The 24,794-nt window shown below is 43.6% G+C and overlaps 1 protein-coding gene across 2 annotated transcripts in view; it reads right to left on the reverse strand.

Annotated features, from left to right (window-relative positions):
* LOC146829460 (SWI/SNF-related matrix-associated actin-dependent regulator of chromatin subfamily A member 1) overlaps window positions 1-24,794 on the reverse strand; it is a 1,967,301-nt gene that overhangs the window by 330,719 nt on the left and 1,611,788 nt on the right. For both annotated transcript variants that reach the window (XM_085608144.1, XM_085608145.1), the window contains one exon: window positions 18,683-18,815. In XM_085608144.1, the coding sequence (XP_085464270.1) occupies window positions 18,683-18,815 (133 nt within the window). The remainder of the gene's footprint in view (window positions 1-18,682; window positions 18,816-24,794) is intronic.

Here is a 24,794-nt window from a genome sequence, read left to right on the forward strand (position 1 = left end):
CCTTTTCTAGTGTGTGGCTTCCTATCTTGTAAGAGAAGCTGGTGCAAGGTTTATTGCCTGTCAACATCACATATGATTTGCCCAAATTGACCGACAGGTCTAAAATTTCCATAAACTTTACAAATCCGTCTATTAGAATCTGTAGGCTCTTAGGGGTACGTGCAAGTAGGACCGCGTTATCCGCTTATAAAAGTACCGGGATGGGACGCGATCCTACACTTGGGCAATCAGTTTTTAAATTAATCAGGGACTTCTCCAAGTTATTAATGTAGAGTGAGAATAAAAAGGGGGCCAGAATACAACCTTGCCTCACCCCGCTAGTGCATGGGAAATGTTCAGTCAGCCCCCGATCCATGTTGTAGCGTACCTTTGCAGTGGTGTCCCTGTGTAACTCCCTCAAGATATTAATCAATCCCAGATCTATCCGCAAATGAGTCATCATAGTCCAAAGTTTATCCCTGTTCACGTGGTCAAAGGCCGCTGCCAGGTCCATAAACCCCAAATAAACAGCTTCATTACTGGCTTTAGTGTATTTCGCTACCAGCATATACAGGTTCAAGCATTGGTCACTTGTGGATCTACCTGTTCTAAAGCCGTACTGGGTGTCTGAGATAATATTGTTCTCCTCAGTCCACTCAGTAAGGCGATTTAGAATTACCCGGCCCAGTATCTTATCTGACACATCAATCAGTAAGATTGGTCGATAGCATTGTGGATTGTCCCTGTTCCCCTTTTTAAAAATTGGGACAATTATGGCCGGGGACCAAGTTTGAGGTAAGCCACACCTAATGGCGGCATTTATCACTCTGGTGAGTGTTGGGGCCCATAGCTCAACATTACTCAAAAACAGATCCGGTGGTGTCCCATCGGGGCCAGGGGCCTTGTTTTTTGTCAAACCCTCAATTCCCACCATGATTTCGTTTAGGGTAAAATCCACTGCCTGCCCCTGCTTTACTGTCTCCCCCTCCTCTGGTGCGGAAACTATTCTGTGATTATACAGACCCTTGAAATGTGTGAGCCACTGTTCCGGGAGAATATTTGTCCCAATCTCAGGGACATTACTGTCCTGGAAGCAAGGTTTATTAATTATTCTCCAGAACTCCGTAATGTCTCTCCTTTCTGCAGCCTCCCTTAAATCGGACCATGCTTCTCCCTGTAGGATAGCTTTCCTTCTCTTAATCTCCTTCTTATATGTGAGTCTACACTGGGCTACTTTTTGTTTGTCCCTTGGCCTTTTTTTAAGACTACATTTAAGTTCCCTTAGAGCACGTGAACAGTCCCTATCAAACCATCTCGGGCAATTATTTTTTCTTATTGGAGCACTTGATTTTAGAAGCCCGTCTACCAGGCTAGTTATTTGCCCGAATGAGTCAAGTAACAGTGGCCCCTCTACTGTAGTATCAAGGCACTCATCAAATGCAGTTTTCCCTATGTCCATGAGAGATTTATAAAAATTTTCCCCATCTATTTTTGACCACCTAAGCCGCCTCCCCTGGTCTGTTACACTCTGAGAGGTGCCACCCGGCTGTTCCCTCCTGCACTGGGTCAGGTGAAGAAGCTCCATTACAACGGGGTTGTGGTCCATGAATGGGCTCCACTCAATCCCTACAGATATGATCCTCTTTTTTAGGGAACTGGATATTACAATATAATCAATAAATGACGAGCACCCTCGCCCCTTAAAAGTGGGGGGGGGAGCATCCCGTCCTTCTCCAGGTCCATCATGTTCATCGTGTGCACCAAATCATGAGTGTCTAAAAATTTGGTGAAGGCCATGCCTTCTTGTGTGTGGTCAAAGTGGGGTCCATTCTTGACTGGGCAATGTGACCATTCAGCATTAGTAGGAAGTAAAGCTGGGCAAAGATGGCAATTAAAATCGCCCATGACTATAATAGTAGGAGCTGGTGCCCCCTTGCTAGCTTCCATCTCTTGGTTTAATCTGTAGTCCATTTCCTGGAGGAATTGGTTATATTCTCCTGATATCCCCGTGTTATAAATATTAAACACAGTCAGCCCTAGCCCTTTGCCCCTAAACCTCGCGGCCTGAAAGTTCTGGGAGGACCAGGTCATGCTTGTCCATGTGCCTTGAAGATTTAAATCCACATATATGGACAGACCTCCCCTAGCTCTGCCTGATCTTGACTTTTGTGCGGGAACAAAAAAACATTTATACCCTGGCATATGGAAGGGACTATTATCAACCGCCCAGGTCTCCTGTAGGCTAATTATCTGGTAGTGGTTTATATACTGCCGCCACTCACAGTTATTGAATTTATTTGCCAGTCCGGCTATATTCCAGGAGATGAGTTGTAAGCCTTCCTCAGAGTTATGTGTGCCAACTATGCCAGCAGGGATAGATATTGTGTTAGACAGTCCTTCCATGATTCCTATATGCCCTGATACTAACCCACTGCTCAATAATATTTGGTTATTTCCCCTATCCCTTATCTCACTCTGATCTAGGATATCTCCCCCCTCTGACATAGTTATATGTACTGGAATTTTAACTGTGCTCTCCCCCCTACATTTTCGTGGTGTGTCAACCTCCTCCATAGGCCAAGGAACTTGGGGGGGCGTTGTTTTGTGGTGTATCTATCCCTACCTCTTGCAATTCCTGAGAGATCGTATTCCTCCCTTCTCTTCTTTGGCAAGAATCTGCTGGGGATGAGGAGCTAATAAGTCAATCATTCTCCTCTAGCATTGCCAGGGGACTGAACCTATTTCTCCAACTTGGTAGTCCAAGGTTCCTCGATATGGGACCATCACAAGCATGCCCTTGGACCCTATGTGAGTTAGGTCTCTCCATAAATCTCCCAGATTGGTATGGAGCATCATAAGGTACTGGGTGTCTGGGGTAAAAATATCCCAATGGCAGTGATTTTATGCGGCTGATATGATTAACAGACCCACATGCCGTTATGTGTTCCACTACTCTCTTGTCCCTGAAATTGACTATGATACAATTGCCCACAATATCTTTACGTCTAGTACCTACCCAATTTACCCTTCTGACATGTAATATTTCCCCATTTCCGTTTTCATTGCCAGTCAAGGGTTTGTTATTATTAAGCCAATGTGTGACCTTATTATGTAGTTCCAGATGTGTCTCATTCTGATCTCCTTTTAATTCAGGTGCTCCTGCAAGGACTACTACGTAGGGGCACGCTTCCGGTGGTAAATTAATTGTGGGCAAAACATTAGACAATGTCCTGGGGACATCAATATCAGACTGATTTGTTGATTTCTCCTTTGGGATTAGGGGCTGTGTTGTTAGTTGTGATACAGGTAACAATTGCTCAGATGAGCCCTGACCGATCTGTGGTACCCTTACACTTGAAGTCGTGGCTCTGTCCTGGTGCACAGGGTGACCTAGTGCTTCGGGGATCTGTCTCCCTGAGAATTGCCCATCATTCTGCCCCCTCGGTTGAGTAGCCGTCTGAGGGCCTATATTAATATCAGGGGTAACTATAGTGTTATGCGACTCCACTGTTGTTCCCAGGGTCCTGCCTCTATTCTTTACCTCGTTCAGGATTTTATCTAGCCTGCTAGTCAATGGTTTTATTTGACTTACTATAAATGATTCAAGATGGGTTTGTAAATCGAGCACTATTTGAGTCACCCATGTGGGCGCGACTGATACCAGGGGCACCTTATCTGCCCACCCCTCCCTTGATCTGCTTCTTATTTTACTTTGGGGATTACTGGATCTACTTTTCCTCACATTCGGCTTTTTTAAACAGACATTCCGTTTCCTATTCCTTTGAGGTGGATTACTAAGGACCGATAACCCCATGTTTAGCCCAATATCCGGCTGCGCACAAGGAAGATCTTGATCCAAATTTTCTGGCGAGCAGAAAGGTGAGTTAATCGTTACTTCACTTGGTGGACCTAACGTTGAGGCAGGTGACTCCAATGGTGGTATTAGAGACAGGCGTCTCTCGGTGCGCTCAATCTCGCATGATACTGCCCCAATTGCTTTCTGTAACATGCGATCGATTGCCGTTGGCTTTGAGACTAGGTGCGGGTCTATGCTTTTATCTGGTGATTGTACCTGTCGCAAAGAGGGTGAGTTAGGCTTTGCTCTAACCGAGTGAGTTTTAACCTTGCGTACCATACTGTAGACACAAATGGTAAAACAACCGCAAAAGAAACAGAAAAGAGAGAAAAAATAAAAAAGCACATAAAAGCAATCTCTCCCCAAGTCAATAAATCACTTGCGTTTTTTTGTGGGTCCCAAGTTCCAATACACAAGATCAAATGTCCTCCTCCTTTCTCACAGGCAGTGGTAAATTCGTGTCCCCTACTTGATGATACAGCCACCAAGGGGGGCCCGGCTCGGCCTCCTTCGGTCCCTGACGGCCACAGACGGCCCGCCCTTTGCCCGGGCTTAGCCCGGCTCACGCCCGCGTGCGTCCCGCGTTGCGGGAGGCACGAGGCGCTGATAAACAGTCCCCAGTGTCAGGGGGCGGGCCTCCAATGCTCTCTGTGCCCCTAGGGCTCCTGGGGCTAGTAGTCCTTAGTTGTGGCACTCTCACTTGTCCCACAGTGCTGCAAAGCGCGTCCCGCGAAGCGGGAGGCACGAGGCGCTGATAAACAGTCCCCGGTGTCAGGGGGCGGGGCCTCCAATGCTCTCTGTGCCCCTCGGGCTCCTGGGGCTAGTAGTACTTAGTTGTGGCACTCTCTCTGGCCCCACAGTGCTGCGAAGCGTGTCCCGCGAAGCGGGAGGCGCGAGGCGCTGATAATCAGTCCCTGGTGTCAGGGGGCGGGGCCTCCAATGCTCTCTGTGCCCCTCGGGCTCCTGGGGCTAGTAGTCCTTAGTTGTGGCACTCTCTCTGGTCCCACAGTGCTGCGAAGCGCTTCCCGCGAAACGGGAGGCGCGAGGCGCTGATAAACAGTCCCTGGTGTCAGGGGGCGGGGCCTCCAATCCTCTCTGTGCCCCTCGGGCTCCTGGGGCTAGTAGTCCTTAGTTGTGGCACTCTCTCTGGCCCCACAGTGCTGCGAAGCGCTCCATTAAAAAAAATACTCTGTGCTCTGTGCTCTCTGCAATCCGGTGAAATGCCAGCTCCCCACTCTCTACTCCACCCGGTGAAATGGCCGGTAATGTCAGCTGAAGCAAACTGGTTTTCCAATGGCCGCAGCTTCCCTTATAGCAATGGCACCACGAAGCAATTCCCCCCCAAAAAGTTTTTTTTAAATTACCGCTCTGTCTGCTTCACGCAAATTGCCTGGAGACTTACCGATTAAATTCATTAGCGGGAAAGAGTTTCAGGTAGTCCGCGTAGATAGCGAACATCAATACAGAAAGGTGCAACTTCTATGCTAGATTGCTCATATGCAGCGGGGGTGCCATGCTCAATAGCCTCCGCATTTCCGATGACTGTTGCTTTCCTTATAGCAGCGGGACCATGAAGCAACTCCACAAAGAAGACACCACAAAAGGCACCACAAAAGGCACTGCGAAAGAGCAGTTCAGCAAGGGCCCCCGAGCCCCGTGAGCCTTCCCGGCGGATTCAACAGCGGCGGTTACCACGCGCTTCTGCCATCGATTCTGGATGCCCCCGTCCGTCCGCGTCTGACTCCAAGGGCTGCCACAGGCTCTTACACCAAGGAGAAACTGCTTCGAAGCCCGACATACGCCTCAAATCTTCAAGCGTGCCTGGAAGGTTGCGGGCAGCCGAGAAACCAAGAAAACAGAGGATTCCTCTCAGCGTGGTCATCTGCACGCCAGCCAGGTACGATTCTCCATTGCTGGGGGTGGAGCCAGCACTCACTCGGTGAGTGTCAGGTGGGAAAGTCAAAAGCCTCCCTAGGACTATTAGTAATTGGGGTAAACCCACAGTGTGTGCATGAGTATACTTCCTTAGGGTCCCCAAGTGTCGAGAAAGGCAAGTTCACACAAGATGGGGGCCTGAGGGAGAGCAATAATGATCGACTATACGTGTGACAGCGGGCGCTAGAAAAACGGGCAGCATCTGTGGCCCTAGCCGCTGTTCGGCCGCAGACAGGTGTGCATTTGGCGCGCCAGCGGCGCGCCCGCTACGCATCGGCACAATGAGGTCTAAAAATAGGCCGGTGTGTAAGGAACACTAGAGCGTCACCCTGCCAAGATGGCCGCTTGCGGAAGCCTAACCAGGAAGTACAAAAAATACCCCCTGCTGTCTTTCGGTTGAAAATCTCCCTCCACACTATCAGCAAGGGATTGCTGCCGTGGACCGGGGAGTCAAGGTGGCTGAAATGCAACTGGGCACGAGTGCAGCAAAAATTTAATTCAAAACGAGGTGAGGTTAAAAAACGGTTGAACAATTCTGTTTATCAGTATTAAAAACACATACATTTCATACAGAGCGCTAGCGCAGCTCAGCAAGCCAAGCAAACCTCAGCCTATCTGTCCGCTGTGCGTCGGCACCATGAGGTCTAAAAATAGGCTGGTGTGTAAGGAACACTAGAGCATCAACCTACCAAGATGGCCGCTTGAGGAAGCCTCACCAGGAAGTACAAAAAATACCCCCCTGCTGTCTATCGGTTGAAAATCTCCCTCCACACAATCAGCATGGGATTGCTGCGGTGGACCAGGGAGTCGAGGTGCCTGAAATGCGACTGGGCACGAGTGCAGCACAAATTAAATCCGAAACGAGGTGAGGTGAAAAAACGGTTGAACAATTCTATTTATCAGTATTAAAAACACAAATTTCATACAGAGCGCTAGCGCAGCTCAGCAAGCCAAGCAAACCTCAGCCTATCTATCCGCTGCGCGTCGGTGCCATGAGGTCTAAAAATAGGCCACTGTGTAAGGAACACTAGAGCGTCACCCTGCCAAGATGGCCACTCGAGGAAGCCTAACCAGGAAGCCTAACCAGGAAGATTATTATTATTATTATTATCATTAATCCGCATTGACCCGAAATTATTCGGATCACTAAATTGCGTTTATTTACGCATGTTTGTAAATAATTTGTTGCTAACATGTTAGCTTGGAGTGAACGCAGGATGTCTGTGTGTTCCTGTGTCCAATGTTTTGTTGAAAAATCAGGTTTGATTAATTTGTAGAGAGGTTTAATCCTTTCTGCGTAATTTAGAATGTAAGTTCTTCCAAAATTTAGGAAACCCAAGATGGATTGTAAATTTTTCTGTGTTTTTGGAGGTTGGAGCAGCGCACACTTTTCTAAAAAGTTAGCTGCCAGGCTCTTGCCTTCACTTGAAAGCTCATATCCTAGAAAAAAGACATTGAGATGGGCCATTCTGGATTTTTTAAAGTTGACTATATAGCCCTCAGAGGCGAAGCCCAGTATAATGGTATTCACCCCGTTCAAGTGCCTATCTAGGTCATCGTCTGTCAGATAGATGTCATCGACATATGACAATGCCTCGGTATCATAAATTTGTAGTAACTCTGTTACCCTTGCTGAGAATAACCCGGGCTGTTTTCGAACCCTTGTGGGAGTCTACAAAATTGACGCTGGGTCCCCATTATTGAGAAAGCTGTTAAGTACCTGCTTTCAATTGTTATGTTTTGTCAAAAGAAACCATTTGAAATGTCCAATTTGGTTTTGTATTTTTTATGCACAATGTTATTCATTAATGCTGTACTATGTGCATTTTGCACTGCAAATGTTTTGGAACAAGTGTTCAAGTGTGTGTAATCCAAAACTAGACGATATGTATTGTCTGGTTTGGATACAGGAAACAAAGGATTGTTTATTGAGGATGTGCAGTTTCAATCACCCCTTGGTATTCAAGTTGATCTAAGATCTCCCTGGCATGTTTTTTAGCTTCTTGCTTCATTGGGTACTACCTTTGTGCAGTAGTTTGATTTTTTAGCTGTATTTTGTGGTGAGGTGAGTCCTCATCCCATCCTACATGATTTTTGTATAATGCTGGGGCCTGGGCTACTGCCTATTTCCTGGCATAAGTATATTTCAGGTGAATTGGAATATGGTTGGAGAAGGCTGGCATAATGATGTCCTCGCCATGTGGGTACTGGTGGCCAGTCCTGTTCTGCTAGAAGTATATCATAACTCCTTGAAAGTTTCTCCCAAAAGAGTGCTTTCACATTTCTTGGTATGTCTCCCTCCATTCGGAGTGTTATTTCATATAACTTTTGTGGAGTACTAACCCTGGTGTCTACAGTCTCTACTGTGATGTACTCATTCAGGCTCACTATCTCCAGAAGTTCCTTCAGGTTCTGGCGAGCAATTGTTACTTCTGCTGCACTGTCCAGCATTGTCTGAGCCCATTCTCCGTTCTTGAGCTGTGTTCTCAGTATTCTCCGCATGTCTGATCTTCAGACCTGCTACCTTCTTTTTTGTGAATTGAGGTTTGTATTTATCTTTCTGAACGTGTTGATCGTCTTTGGACTTCACGCGTTCTTCTTTGTGATCTGACCGTCCTCTTCTTTCTGATGTCTGTGACGATATCTAAAAGGTACAAGAGGAACGTGTATCAGTATCCTGATATCTGTCAGGTTTTCTTAAAGTATCCCTATTCCTGAGGTTATACCTCCTTTCAGAGGGCTCCTTTTGAGGAGACCTACCTCGGGATTGAGAACGTGTCTCTTTTGGATTTTGTTTATTAGTTTCCCACTTCTTTTTAGAAGATGTAGGATTTTGAATATTAGAGTCCTTCTCAGGACCTTCAGACAATTTTGGCTTCAAAGGTTTTCCACCCAAACTGTCTCTGCCTAATTCTGCATAAGGTTTTTCTATTATTCTGGGTAGTTCATGTTGATGTTCTGTTACATCAAATTCCCTTAAGCGTTGGCGGATCGCCACTGATGCTGCCTCCCCTTTAATATTAGATAATATTATTGTTTAGACCTGGTCGAAGTTTGTCAGTAATTTCATCCCTAAATTCAGAGCAGGCTCTGCCCCGTATTCGTTTTGAATTTGTTTCAGGACATCTGGTATTACTGCAATTGAAGGAACACCATAGATGGCAGCAAAGACTGTGCCCCAAGTGGTGTAGTCTTCCATATGTGGTGTGATCCCCATTGGTAAACAGATTGTTAGAATTCTGTGTTTCTCATAAGGGCTAGTATTAGGAAATACTGCTTCGATTTGAGTAATTTTTTGAGCTATCCGGAATGGAATCTGTTCACTTTTTGTGGGCATTTTACCCATGACTGCGTGTAAAGTCTGTGGAGTAATTTTTCGTGTATACCCTTGTTGAGGGGTTTGATTTGGAATGGTTATTGGTAGTTGGACTGTGAAAGTCCGCATGACATATTGGACTAATTGTCTGTAAATTTTGATTAACTCTTGTAGTTGAGTAAGTATTTCCTCGTCTGACATTTCTTCGATGTCAGGATAAGGTATGTAGCCGGCTAAAATCGGCCATGTTGCTCCTGGTCTACCTAGTGGACCGAGCCTGGTAATGTTTTTGTGATGTTTTAGGGCACCTTTAAACCAGAGATTATGCTCTTGGTATGTGAGTGGAATTTCAATATCCTCGAAAGGAATATATTCCTCAGGTCGTTCATCTTCTTTAAAGTAGTGAAATACTTTTGTTACTGGATTTGATTCTGGGAATACAATCCATGAATAGAATACCTCTGTCTGAAAAGATTTGTGTGCCTCTATCACGAAAACTGCTCTACCACCTCTTGGTGTTAGGGCATGTTTTATAAGTTTTAGAGTGATGGCTCTCCTTAAATTTGGAGGGATGTTTATAACTTCATCATCGGTTTCATTTAAACCTGTAAAATTAAAAGCTGTTATGACTGGATCAGTCTCAGCATTATCCCCATTCTGGGACATTGTTTTTGAAAGAATGTAGAACAAGTTTCAAGGAAACAAAGATAAGGTGCACAATATTTCGAAACACTGTATCCTTCAAAGGTGAACAAACCAAACAGCTAATATATAGGATTTTTGTCCTATTCAGCTTTGGTGGATACTTAACCCTACCCAATCCAGACGTCTTATGGAGTATGTGAGTAAGGATCTCTGTGAAAAGCAAGACTGAGTTACTCAGTATCTAGCATTAAATTAGTGCCTTACCAAACGTTGGGCGCCATGTAGTGTAGTTCCTATTTCCCTAATAGGCTCTGCGCATTGGAATAGTATACCCTATCGAATTGGCATAAGACTGAGGTCAGTATGCCCCTATCGAGAATATTAAACTTAATTAATTTGTACCAGCTAACTCAGAGGCCACTAGAAACTCCTTGTAAACAAGAAGGGAGTAGTTTCTGGCAACCGCACAAACATGACAACTTTGTTTCCCTTTAGAATCGTAACACACTTTCAGAATCGTGGAAACAATAGATAACAGTTTCACTCAGCTAATCGTGCATGCTTAGTTTCTTCAGAGTTTATACAGAAAGAATAGACGGGCGTTTCAATAAAAGGATTTATTGAACAGTCTTGTTTCTCGTGTGAGAGATATGATCTGTTATAATCACAAGTATGCGAGATATATTATGTACAGCGTAAGCAGTAGAAAGAAATATTACTGCGCTAGCATTATCTTTTAGCTACGACACATATATTCATATACATAAATAACACAGGCTAAAAATGCGAGTACTCATAAGATGCTTCTCTAACTAGTTCTACCCCTGTGTACCTAACCTAAGTGTAGTACTATGTAAGAAGTAGGTGCTATATTCTATAGGATGTTCTTCTACAGTTTAGTATAGTATGCCAAGTCTGGTATGCCAAGAGTCCCTCTAGGTTCTAGTCAGCTCCATACCTTGAGAATGAGACAGGTGGGAATCTCTTTCCGGGTCTCGAACTCTAACACCCCGCAAAGGGAGTCAGAACACTGGAAGCTGGATTCTCTGCGAGCAGGGATGACAGCATCTCTTGTCAGTGCATCAGGCCAGGACACGGGCTCCTCTAAAGTCGAGGTCTCCTCCTACTTGCTTGGGCAAGGGAAGGTATATTTGTACCTGGTAGGTGCCTTGGAATGTTAGCATTGACGTAAAGTCGGGCAGAGGAAGACATCAGGAATGAACCCTTAAGGAATACCGGTTCATGCATAATAAATGAGTTCTTGGAGATATCAATAATCCTGGGCTAGGGAAACTCCCAAGAGCTTAAGGGTCTGGTTTCTAAGAACTCCTTGTGATGTTGGGGTGGACAAATGTAGGTGATCATGCCTGTATTTGGATAGGATGGCTAATGCCTAAATAAGGACGGGGATCTTATGCCAATATAAGGGCAATGAGAATTGTGCCCATATAAGGACATGTTTCATGAAAACCTATAAACGGACATCTAAAGCGGAATATAACAAAGCGGTCAAGAAGGCCCTTTATTGCAATGCAATAGGTCTCGCATTTGTGAGAGTTTAAGCTATTAGTATTGTAAATGACAATGCTTTTTATTTATATTTTTAAAACTCAAAAGATAAATAAAAGGTGTTGTCATTTACAATGGCAAGAGCTCAAACTCGCGTGAATGTGAGACCTATCGCATTGCAAATGCTTGTTTCATCAGTTAACTGGCAACTATTTCCTGAATGACATACTGACCGTTTGTTAATAAAGTTACTTGTCATTTGATGTGCCAGCCTTTCATCAATGTGCTTACTTGCAAAAGGTATTTAAGAACTCTGGTTTTCGCCACAACAACATGTTCCTACTGCCAACAAGTTTGTGTGACTTACATACAAATGCCGACAGGGTCAACTATTCATCTGTACAAATTTGATATAAAGAAATAGCTGATGCTCACAGCGCCTATAAATTGCAAAACACTGGCTATATTAACAAGTACTGACAAAGCCAATAGGTTCGGTTTTGAATAATGCAAGCACACAGAGACATGAAGCACACGGATACACATCCAGACATAAATTTACACCCAAGTACACAGGCCAACACATACACTGGTAGCAGTTCGCACAGACCTATGACCATACATAACCCCATTCAGGTTGATGAACGGAATAATGTGCATCAAGGCGCAAAGGGTGCTGTGCATGGGAGCACAGGGTGATGTGGTGGGCTGGACAGGGTGATGTGCAGAGGAGCACAGGGTGCTGTGCAGCTAGTGGCAGATGGTGATATCATGCCTGGGGAGCACAGGGTGATCTGGATCACCTCGGCATAGGATGATTGAGGACGGGAACACAAGGGGCCTGATTCACAAAAGAAATCTGAGACAAAATCCTAACTTTACGACTTTCACTATTCACAAAGGGTATTTAGGAGTAGTATAGTGAGGAATCCTAACTTTATACTCCTAAAAAGTTAGGATTCCTAACTTTACTGCTCCTAAATGCCCTTTGTGAATACCGAAAGTCGTAAAGTTAGGATTTTGTCTCAGATTACTTCTGTGAATTGGGTCCAAGGTGAGGTGTACATGGAGGCACACTTGGGATGTACATTTCATTGGCACTATATACGCAGAATGAGTGCACAGGGTGATGTACAATGTGAGGAAATAATGAGAAAGAATAGGGTAACGCAGCAATATGTCATGTGTGACATTGTCTGCCAGTCCTGGATTTTTGGCTGCAGTCGTTTGCATTCCGTGAGTAGGTCTCTAGTTTAAATGATGAAAGCAGCACCAAAAGTGTTAGATTTCAGTGGCTGAGGTGGTCACACCTTACACTGGCTCTTGTCATGTTTTTGTTGCTCTGCTTCAAAGTGTTCTGTTTTTGGTGTCCTTCGTTCTGAGCAAAAAAGAGTGTCATAAGAAACTTAATTTATTTTCACATAGTGTGTACCTCAGAAACGTTTCCTGGGCAACGGATAGATCGCATTCAAGGTACAAAGGGTTCCATACAATGACTGTAAAAGGGTGTGTGAAATACAAGACTTGTCAAACCATGATTAGGTCAGTCAGGCAAAGAAATTACTACAGCAGTTCCTGTGAAGTCTGGATTTTCTCCAACCACCAGCAAGCATACAAAAGAGCAAGTGTGGGAGAAAGAATACAGCGAACACATATCCATTCATGTGATGCATGCAGTGAACTTATCACCAACAAAATCCACTTCTCCCATCACAGTCCTCTATTAGCCTCTGGCATTCATAAAGCCAAACCTCAGAAACAAGAACCACAAGGACAATACGTTTGGATTTGTATACTTAAAACATATTGGTGTTGCACTACTCTTGTCTCAGGTTTGCGCAATAACTCTGTGTCCTGTGTGTGAGTCATTGATGATATTAGCTCTTAACATGTCTAAGTTGTGAGAGTAGCTGTTCCATTTCACCTGCTTCAAGCCAGATTTGCTACACTCTTCTGAAGAGCTCCAAATACAGTGAGCTACATATCAAGGCTACTAAGAGACTGTTTCCTGCTCAGACACCTGAACTATGGCTGCTGGGGGTGCGACAGGGCCCTGTGATGCCCACCACATCGTATCTTGTGCTGTTATCACCTCCACGCCAAACTTTCCCATAACTCCGTCACCACTTATTTTAATCCTACACACGTTTGGACATGGACAAGCCACTTAGAGCTCGAGCCAGAAGCCTGGCTTGGGCTTATCCCAAAGGACGGTTGGAACCTCGAGCCAATAATGAGCCAAGCTTTTGTATGGCTTCTCTCTCCGTTCCTTTACCATGGACGTGGCCTCAGGGCCATAGCTGTGGACTTTTAACCTAAGAAACCAGGATTGAGTCTTGGCGCTGGCTCAACATCGTATGATTTTGGTCAAAGCACTTCATCTCCCCATCTCTATACACAATGCATGGTGACCTTGTGTAATGGGTGCTGTGCTGATGTAAAGACCTCGAATACTTTGGGTCGAGTTTGCGCTATATAAGAACAGCAGAAAAGTGCACAGAGAGGTAACATCTGAGCCTTAACATAAGGCAAAGCAGATACTGATTTGACAAAGTGACCCCAGAAAACCTGGCTAAATCGGTGCTTCCCTGTTTTAATTGTGTGATCTTAGGACAATATTTTATTTCACCTTTAATAAAGTACTTCTCAGTGCAGTGCTATAATGTGGTATATTAATGTCAAAGCTTCCACATGCTAAAGAAATAAACTTTTTTTAATTTTGAAGAACTGTTATATTTTATCTAGGACTTATGTAGCAGACATTTTCAGATCCAAGCCAGACCCTTGTCTCGGCTCTGGCTCGGCTCTCCCCGCTAATTGTTTGCTCGCGCCCACTCGCTCATGTTTGGACCTCTCCTCCACAATCGTCTTTTCACTTTGCTGTACCTAGTTCCTCATCTATCTTTCACACTCTTCTCTTCACTTACAATCACACTTTTTGCCTACCTTCTCCTACACCGTCATCTCGGCCTCGGCATTGGATGCCAGCACTTTGTTCAGGTCCACCACAGTGGAGGCTGTGGCCTTGCCATCGGTGAAAAGGGTGACCTGCGTGTCCCGCGCCCTAGCAGTTTTGGGCGTGCCCCTACGGGAACCCGGCCTCTCTTTACTGGAGGCTCCACTGCCTGTCAGGCCGACCCTCTTTGGACTGGGGTCTCTGGCCCTCCGCTGGGACTCCCTGGCAAGGCTCCGGGACCGTGACAGAGCGCCATGTGATTCTGAGATTTGTAGGGGTGCATCATATTCACTGTTAGTCGGCACCCGCATATAATCGATGTATATTTAGAAGCGTCATAGAAATGTATTTGCTATAATCATGTAACATAGAAGTGTTAGAATGTAATAACGTTTTGTGAAATTTAACGTTGCAAGTTATCGTGAATGTATTCATTACAATGTAGCTGATTAGTTTCACTGAATATTGTAATAGAGGAAATGCGTGTCATGTTAGAATTAAAATTGTAGGTTGCTTATTCACATGATGGTAATGTCAAATTAATGCCTAGAATGTGATTTCGTAGTGTGTTTAATTTTTGTAAGGCCTAACCGCATATGTAGAAGAGAAGGCCTGTTTATTTCTTATTTTAGCTATGTTGTAGGCCTGCAGGGTTTTCTTGGTCAAGGTTTGAGTTGCAGCGAAGTGTAAAACTTCAAGATGCGAAGAGTTTTTCTTTTCGTTCCCATGTTTCTGTTGCAGGTGCAAGGACATTTAGCTCGTTAGTGAGAATAAGTCTTTGTTTTAGGAGTTGAGATACGGTGTGGAGCCAACAGGGGAGTGCATTGGAATGTGCAACTGTAACTCTTGGTATGGAAGGTGCCTGAGACCCAAGGACAAGCTAACGGACGATGGAAGATGGACAGCTTTGGATGGAAATTTACCGGAGGAAGACCTGGCTGAAGAGGGGTGTCAAAGGGCATGTTCTGAATTATTGGGGTTTTGTATTAGGGACAGTGCCCCGCGGGTTGGGCAGACGAGGCTTAGGCGGGAAGCTAGAAGGAGCATCGAAGATCGAGCTCTCACTAAGTGAAGACTTCTTAGGGAGTTTCACTTCTGACACCTTTTCCGTGATTCTCTTGCATAGGAGGGAATGCTAAGTAGGGATGCCACTTTAAAATAGAGTAGGGACAGAAAGGTTTTGACTGATGATTCCCAGTATTGACATCAGTATTTCGATTTTCTATTTGATGCTTTTAGAATCTGTAATTCTTTTCATTTTTAGTCGAATGCGAATTCTTCGTAGGCTAGCTTTTGTGTTAGTGCCCATTTATCTTTTGTGCCTTGTATTAAGGTGCCTTTATGTTCAGATGTTTTTGCTCATAATAAAATCTCGGACATTTTTGATCTTGAGTCCTTAGTCCTTTAATGATGTCAACTTGCGGTAGTTATCTGTTGATAATTGTGTTTATTCCCTCTACGCTATTTGGCAAGTAAAAAGATCCTGGCGACCTGAAAGGGTTCTTGTAGATAATTGGGTAGACAAGAATCCGGCCCTATCAACCGCCTGTCCTTGTTAATGGGGGAGTGGGCGCTTACTGGCATGCAGTCGCCGGGATGGCAGTGGGGTGTCAGGACTGACCTCGCGGAGGGGAGAAGATACATTTATACTGAGAGGAGATGCATTTATAATGGGAGGAGGCGGGTGGGAGAGCAGCATTGAAGTTAGTGTAAACAGTGCATATCCCTCGAGCTGGTATTCCCAGCACCCGCACAGCATTCCAGACAGCCCCACGGTGGGGTCTGATGGGGGAGCGCGGTAGGACTCAGTGAACATCTTTTTTTTTTAAACACCTTGCTTTCAAGCCGTGCTTTACACAACAGAATTGCAATTAAAGGCTGTAAATAACTGTTGTTTATATTACCGAATATAACGGCACTCAATTCACTGATCCCACAAGGATGAAAGGCTGAGTTAGAGTTTCTGAAACTAAAATTCGCGGTCAGCAGGTCACACCAGTTGTCACCTGCAAGTTATTAACTCGCTCTGTGCCCTTACTAACCACTGCCAGCCAGAGAGTAACAGGGACATAGGTGAGGAAACAAGCATTTAATAAAACAGTCTCGAACCAAGTGCCACTGGAGTGTGTTTCCAATTTCATATACTTAGGGTTTACACTTGATTCAAAACTGTCGTGGAAGCCACAAATAAACAAGGCTAGGGCAATTTTATTACAAACTTCTATCCTTATAGTAAAGAAGCAAAAATCTACTGTGTCAAAGGCCATCACTACAGCCCTAAAGGTCTACAAATTCAGGGCCCAAACTGCGGCCCTTTTGGGATCAGAGCTATGGGGTGGCGAAAACCTAAAGCCTTTAATAGTTGGAGAAAATTAAATTATGAGGATGTTTACGTAACTCCCCCAAAATACCCCAGTGATTCTGTTAACATATGATATTGGCATTAAAAGATTGGAACACTTGGCTATATGGAGATCACTGTCCTACTGAGGTTGGAATCTAGACAATTGAGGAATTAAAAGCATATAGGGAGACATTGCATGAACTATTGAAACTTGATGTCCATTTCACTTTCCCCTGGCTCGCTCATGTCCGAAAATGGTTCCTGGAGTTGGGACTGAGTAGGTTTTGGTCTTACACCAGCCTACGGACATCAGATTGAAAGAGCGAGATTAAGCACATTTATTGGAATTTTATCCTGCTCAGAGTAACTTTAGCGATACCAAAGGGTAGCATATGGCCATGTCTGAACTGGGGTGGTGGAGTGAGCTAAAGAATGATGATGGATTAAACCCAGATCAGTTGACTGGGGGTGAGTGTTTGATTTGCTCTAACGCTCCGTCCATCATCCCCTTTGGTATCGCAGAGTAACTTTATACTGTAAATCAGGGAGACTTACCACACAATTTCTGTCTCGAGTTTTGAGCAATTTTTGGATGAGATCGAACCTCAGTTAGCAAAGACACTTTATCTAAAATTTAGAAATGTGACATTGCTGACAAACTCCTCTACAGCCAAGTGGGCCATGCCACAGACTACGGGAAGGGACCCCAATTGCACCCTATGCCATTAGGCATAAATGAAGATATTGCACATATCTTATTATTTTGCCCTGTATATGCAATTCCCAGAAGAAAATGGATCAAGCCGCTGTGTCAGAACTTGAATATCAGGAAATATCTGGAGGCACTTAGAATATTAAAATCAGACCGCCCACAACCCATTGTGTTTGGTGTTAGTAGATTCCTGCTGGCCTCTAGTTATCTAAGGAAAAAAAGAGGGCTCACATTTTAATGTAACCATATTACAATCATGCTCTAGCAATTAGTTCCCAACAGAGATCATGTCTCAATTTAAATAATATTCGATTCCCTCGCTTAGTATAATTTAAATGAACTTACATTATTTAGAATGAAATTCATTGGCATTTAGTGAATGTTTTATTATATTTTTTATTTCTTAGTAAAAATTGTATTAAATGTCTAGTTGGTCTGTGTTAACTGAGTATGGATTTGCACTTTATATTTAAATTAAATTAAGATGATTGATGCGCTACAGCCCCTTGACAAATTGTAAATTTTAATCCGTATAATTCTTATGTATCTCACTTTCCAGTTAAATTATATGTAATGTCTATGCTTGATTGGAATGCTTAGTGATATGTTCTTTTATGATTCTTTGAATCGAAATAACAATTGAATTGAAAACAACAGCTGCTCTTATTTTCTAGAGACAGTCTGGAAATATTATAACATTTTATAAAACTTTATAAAATTGTTTCAAAATGTTATAAAATTCAGAAAATTGCTCCAAATACTGAGTCATTAAAAATGCATCAATTTTCTGTAAGATTTTGTGAATAGGGCCCTTGACAGTAGATGTAAAATATTGACGGCAAATTAATGTACTTGGCGCGTGAAACTCTGGTACTGAAGTCAATGCAATATGTTCGGTCGCAATTCGGATAACTCCAGAGCCCACATGACTTCAGTACAACTTCATGTTTAGGAGTACTGCTAAAACAATCTTTCCTATCCAGCCTGCTTAATGGGTAAAACTGAGGAATGTGCGGGTGTCATAACAATTAGTACGGTATATATTGATTTTTATACAGGCTTTGTACTAGGCAGCTTTGTATGGCTTATTATCTTAACAGTTGATCAGTAATCACTACCAACAAACACTACAGTGATTCTCCTCTTCTCAAAATGTTTAAATCTGAAAACAACATCCACATAAGGCCTAACTCGATACATGTATATGATAGTTTGTTTCTCGTGCTTACATGACGTGAACCTATTATTAAGCATTACATTGGCAGTCATGCATCCTTTCATATTATAAAATCGGGAATTCAGAAATTCACAATAAGCAACAGCGGAAAGTAGTTTTGAAAAAATACACATGACTCGAACAAACATAGGCCTACATGCATGTTTAATTTGCATGAAACTCTGATAATTAGTTATTGATAGAATCTGCAAACCTGAGTACTCAATAACCTCTTCAGGTGATTTTCCCTCCACCTCTCGTGCGATGTTATCGATATCATCCCGGCCATACTTCTCATTAGCTTTAATAAACTGGTTAAAGTCACGTTTATTCCAGTTCGTAAACCCCTAGGAAAAGACATATAACAAGACATTAATACAAGGTTACATTGGTGTGTGCAAACATATATATATATATATATATATATATATATATATATATATATATATATATATATATATAGTTAGGTGTAATAAAAATATCTGTTTTCATTTAAAAATAGCAAACACAAGGAGATGATGGACGGAGCGCTGAAACTTTTCAGACACTCACCCCCAGTCACAGATCTAGGTTGAATTCATCATCGTTCTTTAGCTCAATTCACCACCCCAATTCGCACCCAGACATATGCAAATCAGTCTTGACCCTGTTCCTCATGGGAACTGCCGAGCCAGGTCTTCCCTGGACCGGAAACAAACATCCTAGGACTTTTTTATGGATAACACCCCTCATCAGCCTGGCTAGATTGAATTCAGTGGCAAAGTGAGCAAGGGGCTAACGTCTGGGCATACCCTGCCAACTTAGGGCGAACAAAGCAAACACAAGGAGATGATGGACAGAGCGCTGAAATTTATCAGACACTCACCCCAAGTCACAGATCTGAGTTGAATCCATCATCGTTTTTTTGCTCACTTTGCCTCCCCAGTTCTGACCCAGACCCAGATCTGTGACTGGGGATGAGTGTCACAAAAGTTTCAGTGCTCCATTCATCATCTCCTTCAGACACCTGGACCTTCTTTTTGCTGACCGGCCGCACCGCAAACAACCAACCGGATACAGTAGGTACATACCCAGAGAGAAGGGTGGTGACCAGAAGCAAAACGAAAGCTTCATTATAAACATTTCCAAATGAATACGCACACCATTTGAACTCAAGGTGTTGGTAAAGGGATCTTCTTTTGTGCCGATCTACCGAACCAATTAATTGGCCTTGGAAAATACAATGTTTAAATTCATAAGAACGCATTCGGTTGCAACACTTTCATTCTAATGTGGTCGAACATAAAGAAAATGTTGAATCTATGAGTAAATTCATAGTGTCAAACGCAACTACATACCACTAGTCAGTCATAAATCATTTTACTCCTTTGAGACCATAGTGAATCGTCAACTAAAAGACCTAATACTGGATTCCAAAATATCCCATAAAAATATAATGAACAAAGAATTGAATATTCTGAAACAACTAGCATCTGATGACAATATTATCTTTCAAAAGGTAGACAGAGGGGAAGCACTGGTTCTGATGGACTATGACTTTTACCATCAGAATATAAAAGAACATGTGGAGATTGGGAAACCTATAAATAGTTGGATGCTGACCCCACTAATGAATTTCTTAAGGTATTAAAAATCATAATCACTTAAGCCACTGGCAATGGCATTATCACTGAGACTGAAAAGAGACGCCTGCTTCCAGATGTACCTCAGATGCATAAACCTTCAACAAGAACACCTTTCAGGCCAATTGTATCTACACAGGGGTTTGTTCATTAAAATACTGGCAAAGTCATGGATCATTATCTACAAAAGTTTGTGCAAAGAAGTTCCACATACATACAAGATACCAGTGATGTTTTGAACCATTTGGAGAAATTAACTGTAGAAAATCTTAGGGATCATTTGTTGTGTACAATTAACATTAAGTCCTAAAGGACGTCCATTTACCACAATTTGGGTTTACAGTCTATTGAATGGGCTTTGTTACAGATGGATTACGATGAAGATCTTAAAGTGTTTTAGTTGGAGTTGATGAAGTTTACTTTACACCACAGCTATTTCAAACAGGGCAATGGTTTTTATCAACAATTGACTGGGACCAGCATAGGAAATTGTGCAGCTCCGAGCTATGCAAATACCTTTATGATGATATTTGAGTAAGATCATATTTTATCAAAGGAACTTTGGATCAACAATTTATCTTTTATTTTTAAGATATGTTGATGACATATTTTAGATATGGAGAGGATCCAGTGAAACACTTGAGGAAGCCATACAATCCTTGAACGAGGTGGATACTATTTTGCAGTTCATGTATGAGATAGATTCAAATAAAATATCATATTTGGATGTATTAGTTACAATGAATAATGGAAAAATTCAGACTGAGGTATATGTCAACGACACTGATCAGAATAATTTGTTACATTATCAAAGCTTTCATCAACCCTCCTTGCTAAATCATCTACCATATTCTCAATTAATAAGGTTGAAAAGAATATGTTCAATGATGTCTTTAATCGACACAAAGAAGAGATGATCGACAAATTTCATAAAAGGGATAATCCCAATTGTAAACTAATAGAAGCAGAAGATTGAACATTTTATAAGGATTGCAAAGCTTTACTACAAAGTAAAAAGCCATGCATCAATGCATCCAAATGATGTATGTTTATTTCGAAATGCTCAACCAGCAGCTAGAAAATTAAAAGGATTATACTGAAAAACTGTCCCCTTTTGAGTAATGAACCATTGCTGAACCAAATTTTCAGCAACCCACCATTATTTGCCTATGAACGTTCACGAACCATTCATGCAATTTTTAAAACAAAGTTGACACAGTTAACAACATATTATGGCACAAAAACCTTGTGGCAATTGTAACATCATAAAAGGGACCAAGATCTCACACCCCTTGACTGGCAGTCAGATCAAGGTAAGTATTTTGGCCACTTGTGATATCAAGAATGGTGTGTACCTGGTAAAATGCCCATGTAGGGTACCTAATGCAGAAAACACAGCAGGGTAAATCAAAATCAGGTTAAGTGAACACGAGTAATATCAGAACTAAGAACCCTTCATCTACTGTAGTGGTACATTTTAATACAGCACAACACAACAACAGCCAATTAAAATATACAGTACTGGAAGTATTGTTATTGAAATCTGGGACTAACAATAGAAAACTAATGCTGCAAAGAGAACCTTATTTATTTATTTATTACAGAGTTTTATATAGCGCAAACTTGATACGTAGGTATCGGGTATCAGAGCGCTTTAAACGAGCACCAGTTGCCTTACATAAGGACAGATATCTCCAAACAGGGAGCTTATAAGTAGCAAGGTCTCCTAGCAGGAACTTTGTATTTGGACACAGGAGTTTGAGGAGATAACTTGAAGCCTACTTGTTGGGATAAATGAAATTAATCGCGGCTGCAGTCGCGGCTGAGAACTAAGTTCCGAGAGCAGAGATCGGCAAGCATTATCGCAAAGGCTGTGGAGGTCGTGAAGAGGCCACTGAAAGTAAGGCAGGCTTCCTCCGCGGTAGTAGCGATAGTAGCGGAGGTTCGTGGCACATCAGCACAAGCCAAGGAAGCCAGGAATAACGAGGTAACCGCCGGAGCAATTGTCTCAACCTCCACTCAGCCCGACCGACTAACTCGGTGGAAACGGACTGGTTCAGTCGACGCGGGTGTGGTGCGGTGCGGCCCCTGACCCTTTGCCTGCCCCCCATTTTTTCTGAGTGCCTCGAGCGGATTGTGCATTTACTTTGCCACTGTTCCGCCTTGAATTTTGTGCATTGGCAGATTTGCCCAGCTTCCCTCCCCATCAACAGCAAGTGCCCACAGTTTGGGTCAGAGGAGGCCCTGCGGACCAGAGAAAGAGCACAGGAGCCTTGGAGGACATAGCTATACAGTCCTCCATGAGACACTAGCTGCACACAAATGTTTTTTTCTGCTCAATCCATAAGCCTAAGGGATAGATACGCAGTAATTGAATTGCTTCGACTTCACGAGTGATTCTTACTACTTACTACTTTCAGAGTAAGGGACTCTGTCACTTGCCAAGGGGGGAACTCCGTCACTTGCCTGTTATTATCGCCAGCCGTGCCTGGAGTTGTTCTTGCCTGCACCTGTAACGCCGCATCTGTCAACTTCCCAACTCCTGGTGGGCCACAGATTCTCGTGCAGCGTCTCTTTTTTCGTCACACACACTCTGGGGAGGACTACTGCCCCCAGAGTGCATCGCACCAGCCTGCAGCTGCCGTGAGTGAGGGGAAGGCGGACCAACGCGCTTATAGCGCAGCCTCTCGCCCCGCGGCGTGGGGGACTCTGTCACTTGCCTGTTATTATCGCCAGTCGTGCCTGGAGTTCTTTTTGCCTGCACCTGTAACGCCGCATCTGTCAACTTGCCAACTCCTGGTGGGACGAGGGTCCCTGGAGCAACTCGGGGGCCATAGAATCTCGTGCAGCGTCTCTTTTTTCGTCACGCACACTCTGGGGAGGACTACTGCCCCCAGAGTGCATCGCACCAGCCTGCAGCTGCCGTGAGTGAGGGGGAGGCGGGGCCAACGCGCTTATAGCGCAGCCTCTCCACCCGCGGCGCGGGACGTAGCCCGGACGAAGCCCGGACGAAGCCCGGACCAAGGGCGGGCCCGTCTGAGACTGTATGAGACTGGGCTGGTCCACCCCCCTTTTCATTGTAAAGTAGTGAGTGCCACTCTATTCTCTTCTGCCCTTGTTGGTCTTTATTTGATCTGGGGGTTTTGGAGAACAAATCTTTTATTGATTATATGCTAATTTATCTCATTGGGGGTTCAACATTGCGGTCATATTGTAATTATCTAACTACTTTTGTTCTTAGGCCTTGCTTTGTTTAAGCAAGATTGTAACCATGGGGAAGTCTAATCCCCTCATCTAAGGCCTAACAATAGGCAGAAATCCACAAATCATACTACCATTGCACAGCCGACTGCGATTGATAGAATGCTGCAGCAGGTTTCTAGTAAAATCGAACACACAGAGAGGCGTCTTTCCCTTACCCCACAACTGACAAGTATGACCCAGTCTGCGGAGTTGGATTCTTCCGTAGTATTTCAATCATCAGCTCCTACCACCTCCCCTGAATTACCCCCTGCCCAAGTAAACTTGGTTACAAAGTGAACCAGTAGAGCGGACGCGGGAGGGAGGGAGAAAAGGAAAGGAGCTCCTCGGAAGAAGGGTGCGGCGAGGGGGGGGGGAGCTATGACGAGCATTCGTTAGGGCCAGTCCCCATTAACACTCTAGGGGAGGACTTCAGGATGCTAGAGAAAAGGAAAACCTTGAGATTCCGGGGTGGGCCATAGCGCTGAAACTGGAGCATAAATCCTTCTTAGATCAGCTTATAAAATCTGAATTGAGAGATGTAATGACTGGTATTGCCAACTTAAAATCATCCCTAGATTCATGGGGAACCAAAATAGATGCTGTCTTAAAAAAATAACGCTATCCCAAAGTCTCTGAACAGGGATACCACCCCTCAAGGTATGCAGGTTATCTTGCCTTTTGGCGAACAGCATGCCTTAACCGCAGGCTTAATTCCTGTTCAACAACAGACTTTGCCCTCTCTGACCAATGGTGCCACCCAATTAAATCAACCCCCTAGCAGCCACCACACCAATGCCCCATCTTCCTCTATAGATTAACATACACATAGGGCTGAGGCAAGTAACTCAGTTGTAGCTAATGATCATCAGACCCGAAATTAATTGTTAAACTCTGATACGCATCTACACCTTACGTGGTAATTTTAGCCGCTGTACCATTTCTGAAGGCAGGCCGGGGGGAATCTCATCTAGAGTTAAAAAACAAAACTATCCACTGGTTGAACAAACATAAACCACTCCCCCCCAAGCCCTGACTGAGATCTTATTTACACGAAGGGTTAGCTGGCTAGGGCAAAGACAAAAAGACATTCCAGGGGACTGTGTTTTGATACATTTTAGAGACAGAAGGGCGGTCCAAAATATATTAAAATGGGGACCAGTAGCAGCGACAGGAGGTATACATGTTCTCCCTTTGGGATACTTTTATCCCCAAAGCCCTCTTTTAGAAAGAGTAGACAATGTGTATAAAAAATGGGAAACGCGTGCTTAAAATAATGTCCTGTCACACACAGTCCAAGCTTGGGGAAATAGGAAGCAATTTAAGATTCCTGTGCATAAACGTTTCAGTACTTTGGACCTGGTTGATTGACTAGTCCCAAGGCATGAAAATTCGAATCTGGTACTACATTCCCCAACTAATGACCATTATCTCGAAGGGTTCAACACTAATACTGAATTACCA

Source organism: Triturus cristatus, chromosome 5_2, assembly GCF_964204655.1.
Source record: "Triturus cristatus chromosome 5_2, aTriCri1.1, whole genome shotgun sequence".
NCBI lineage: Eukaryota > Metazoa > Chordata > Amphibia > Caudata > Salamandridae > Triturus > Triturus cristatus.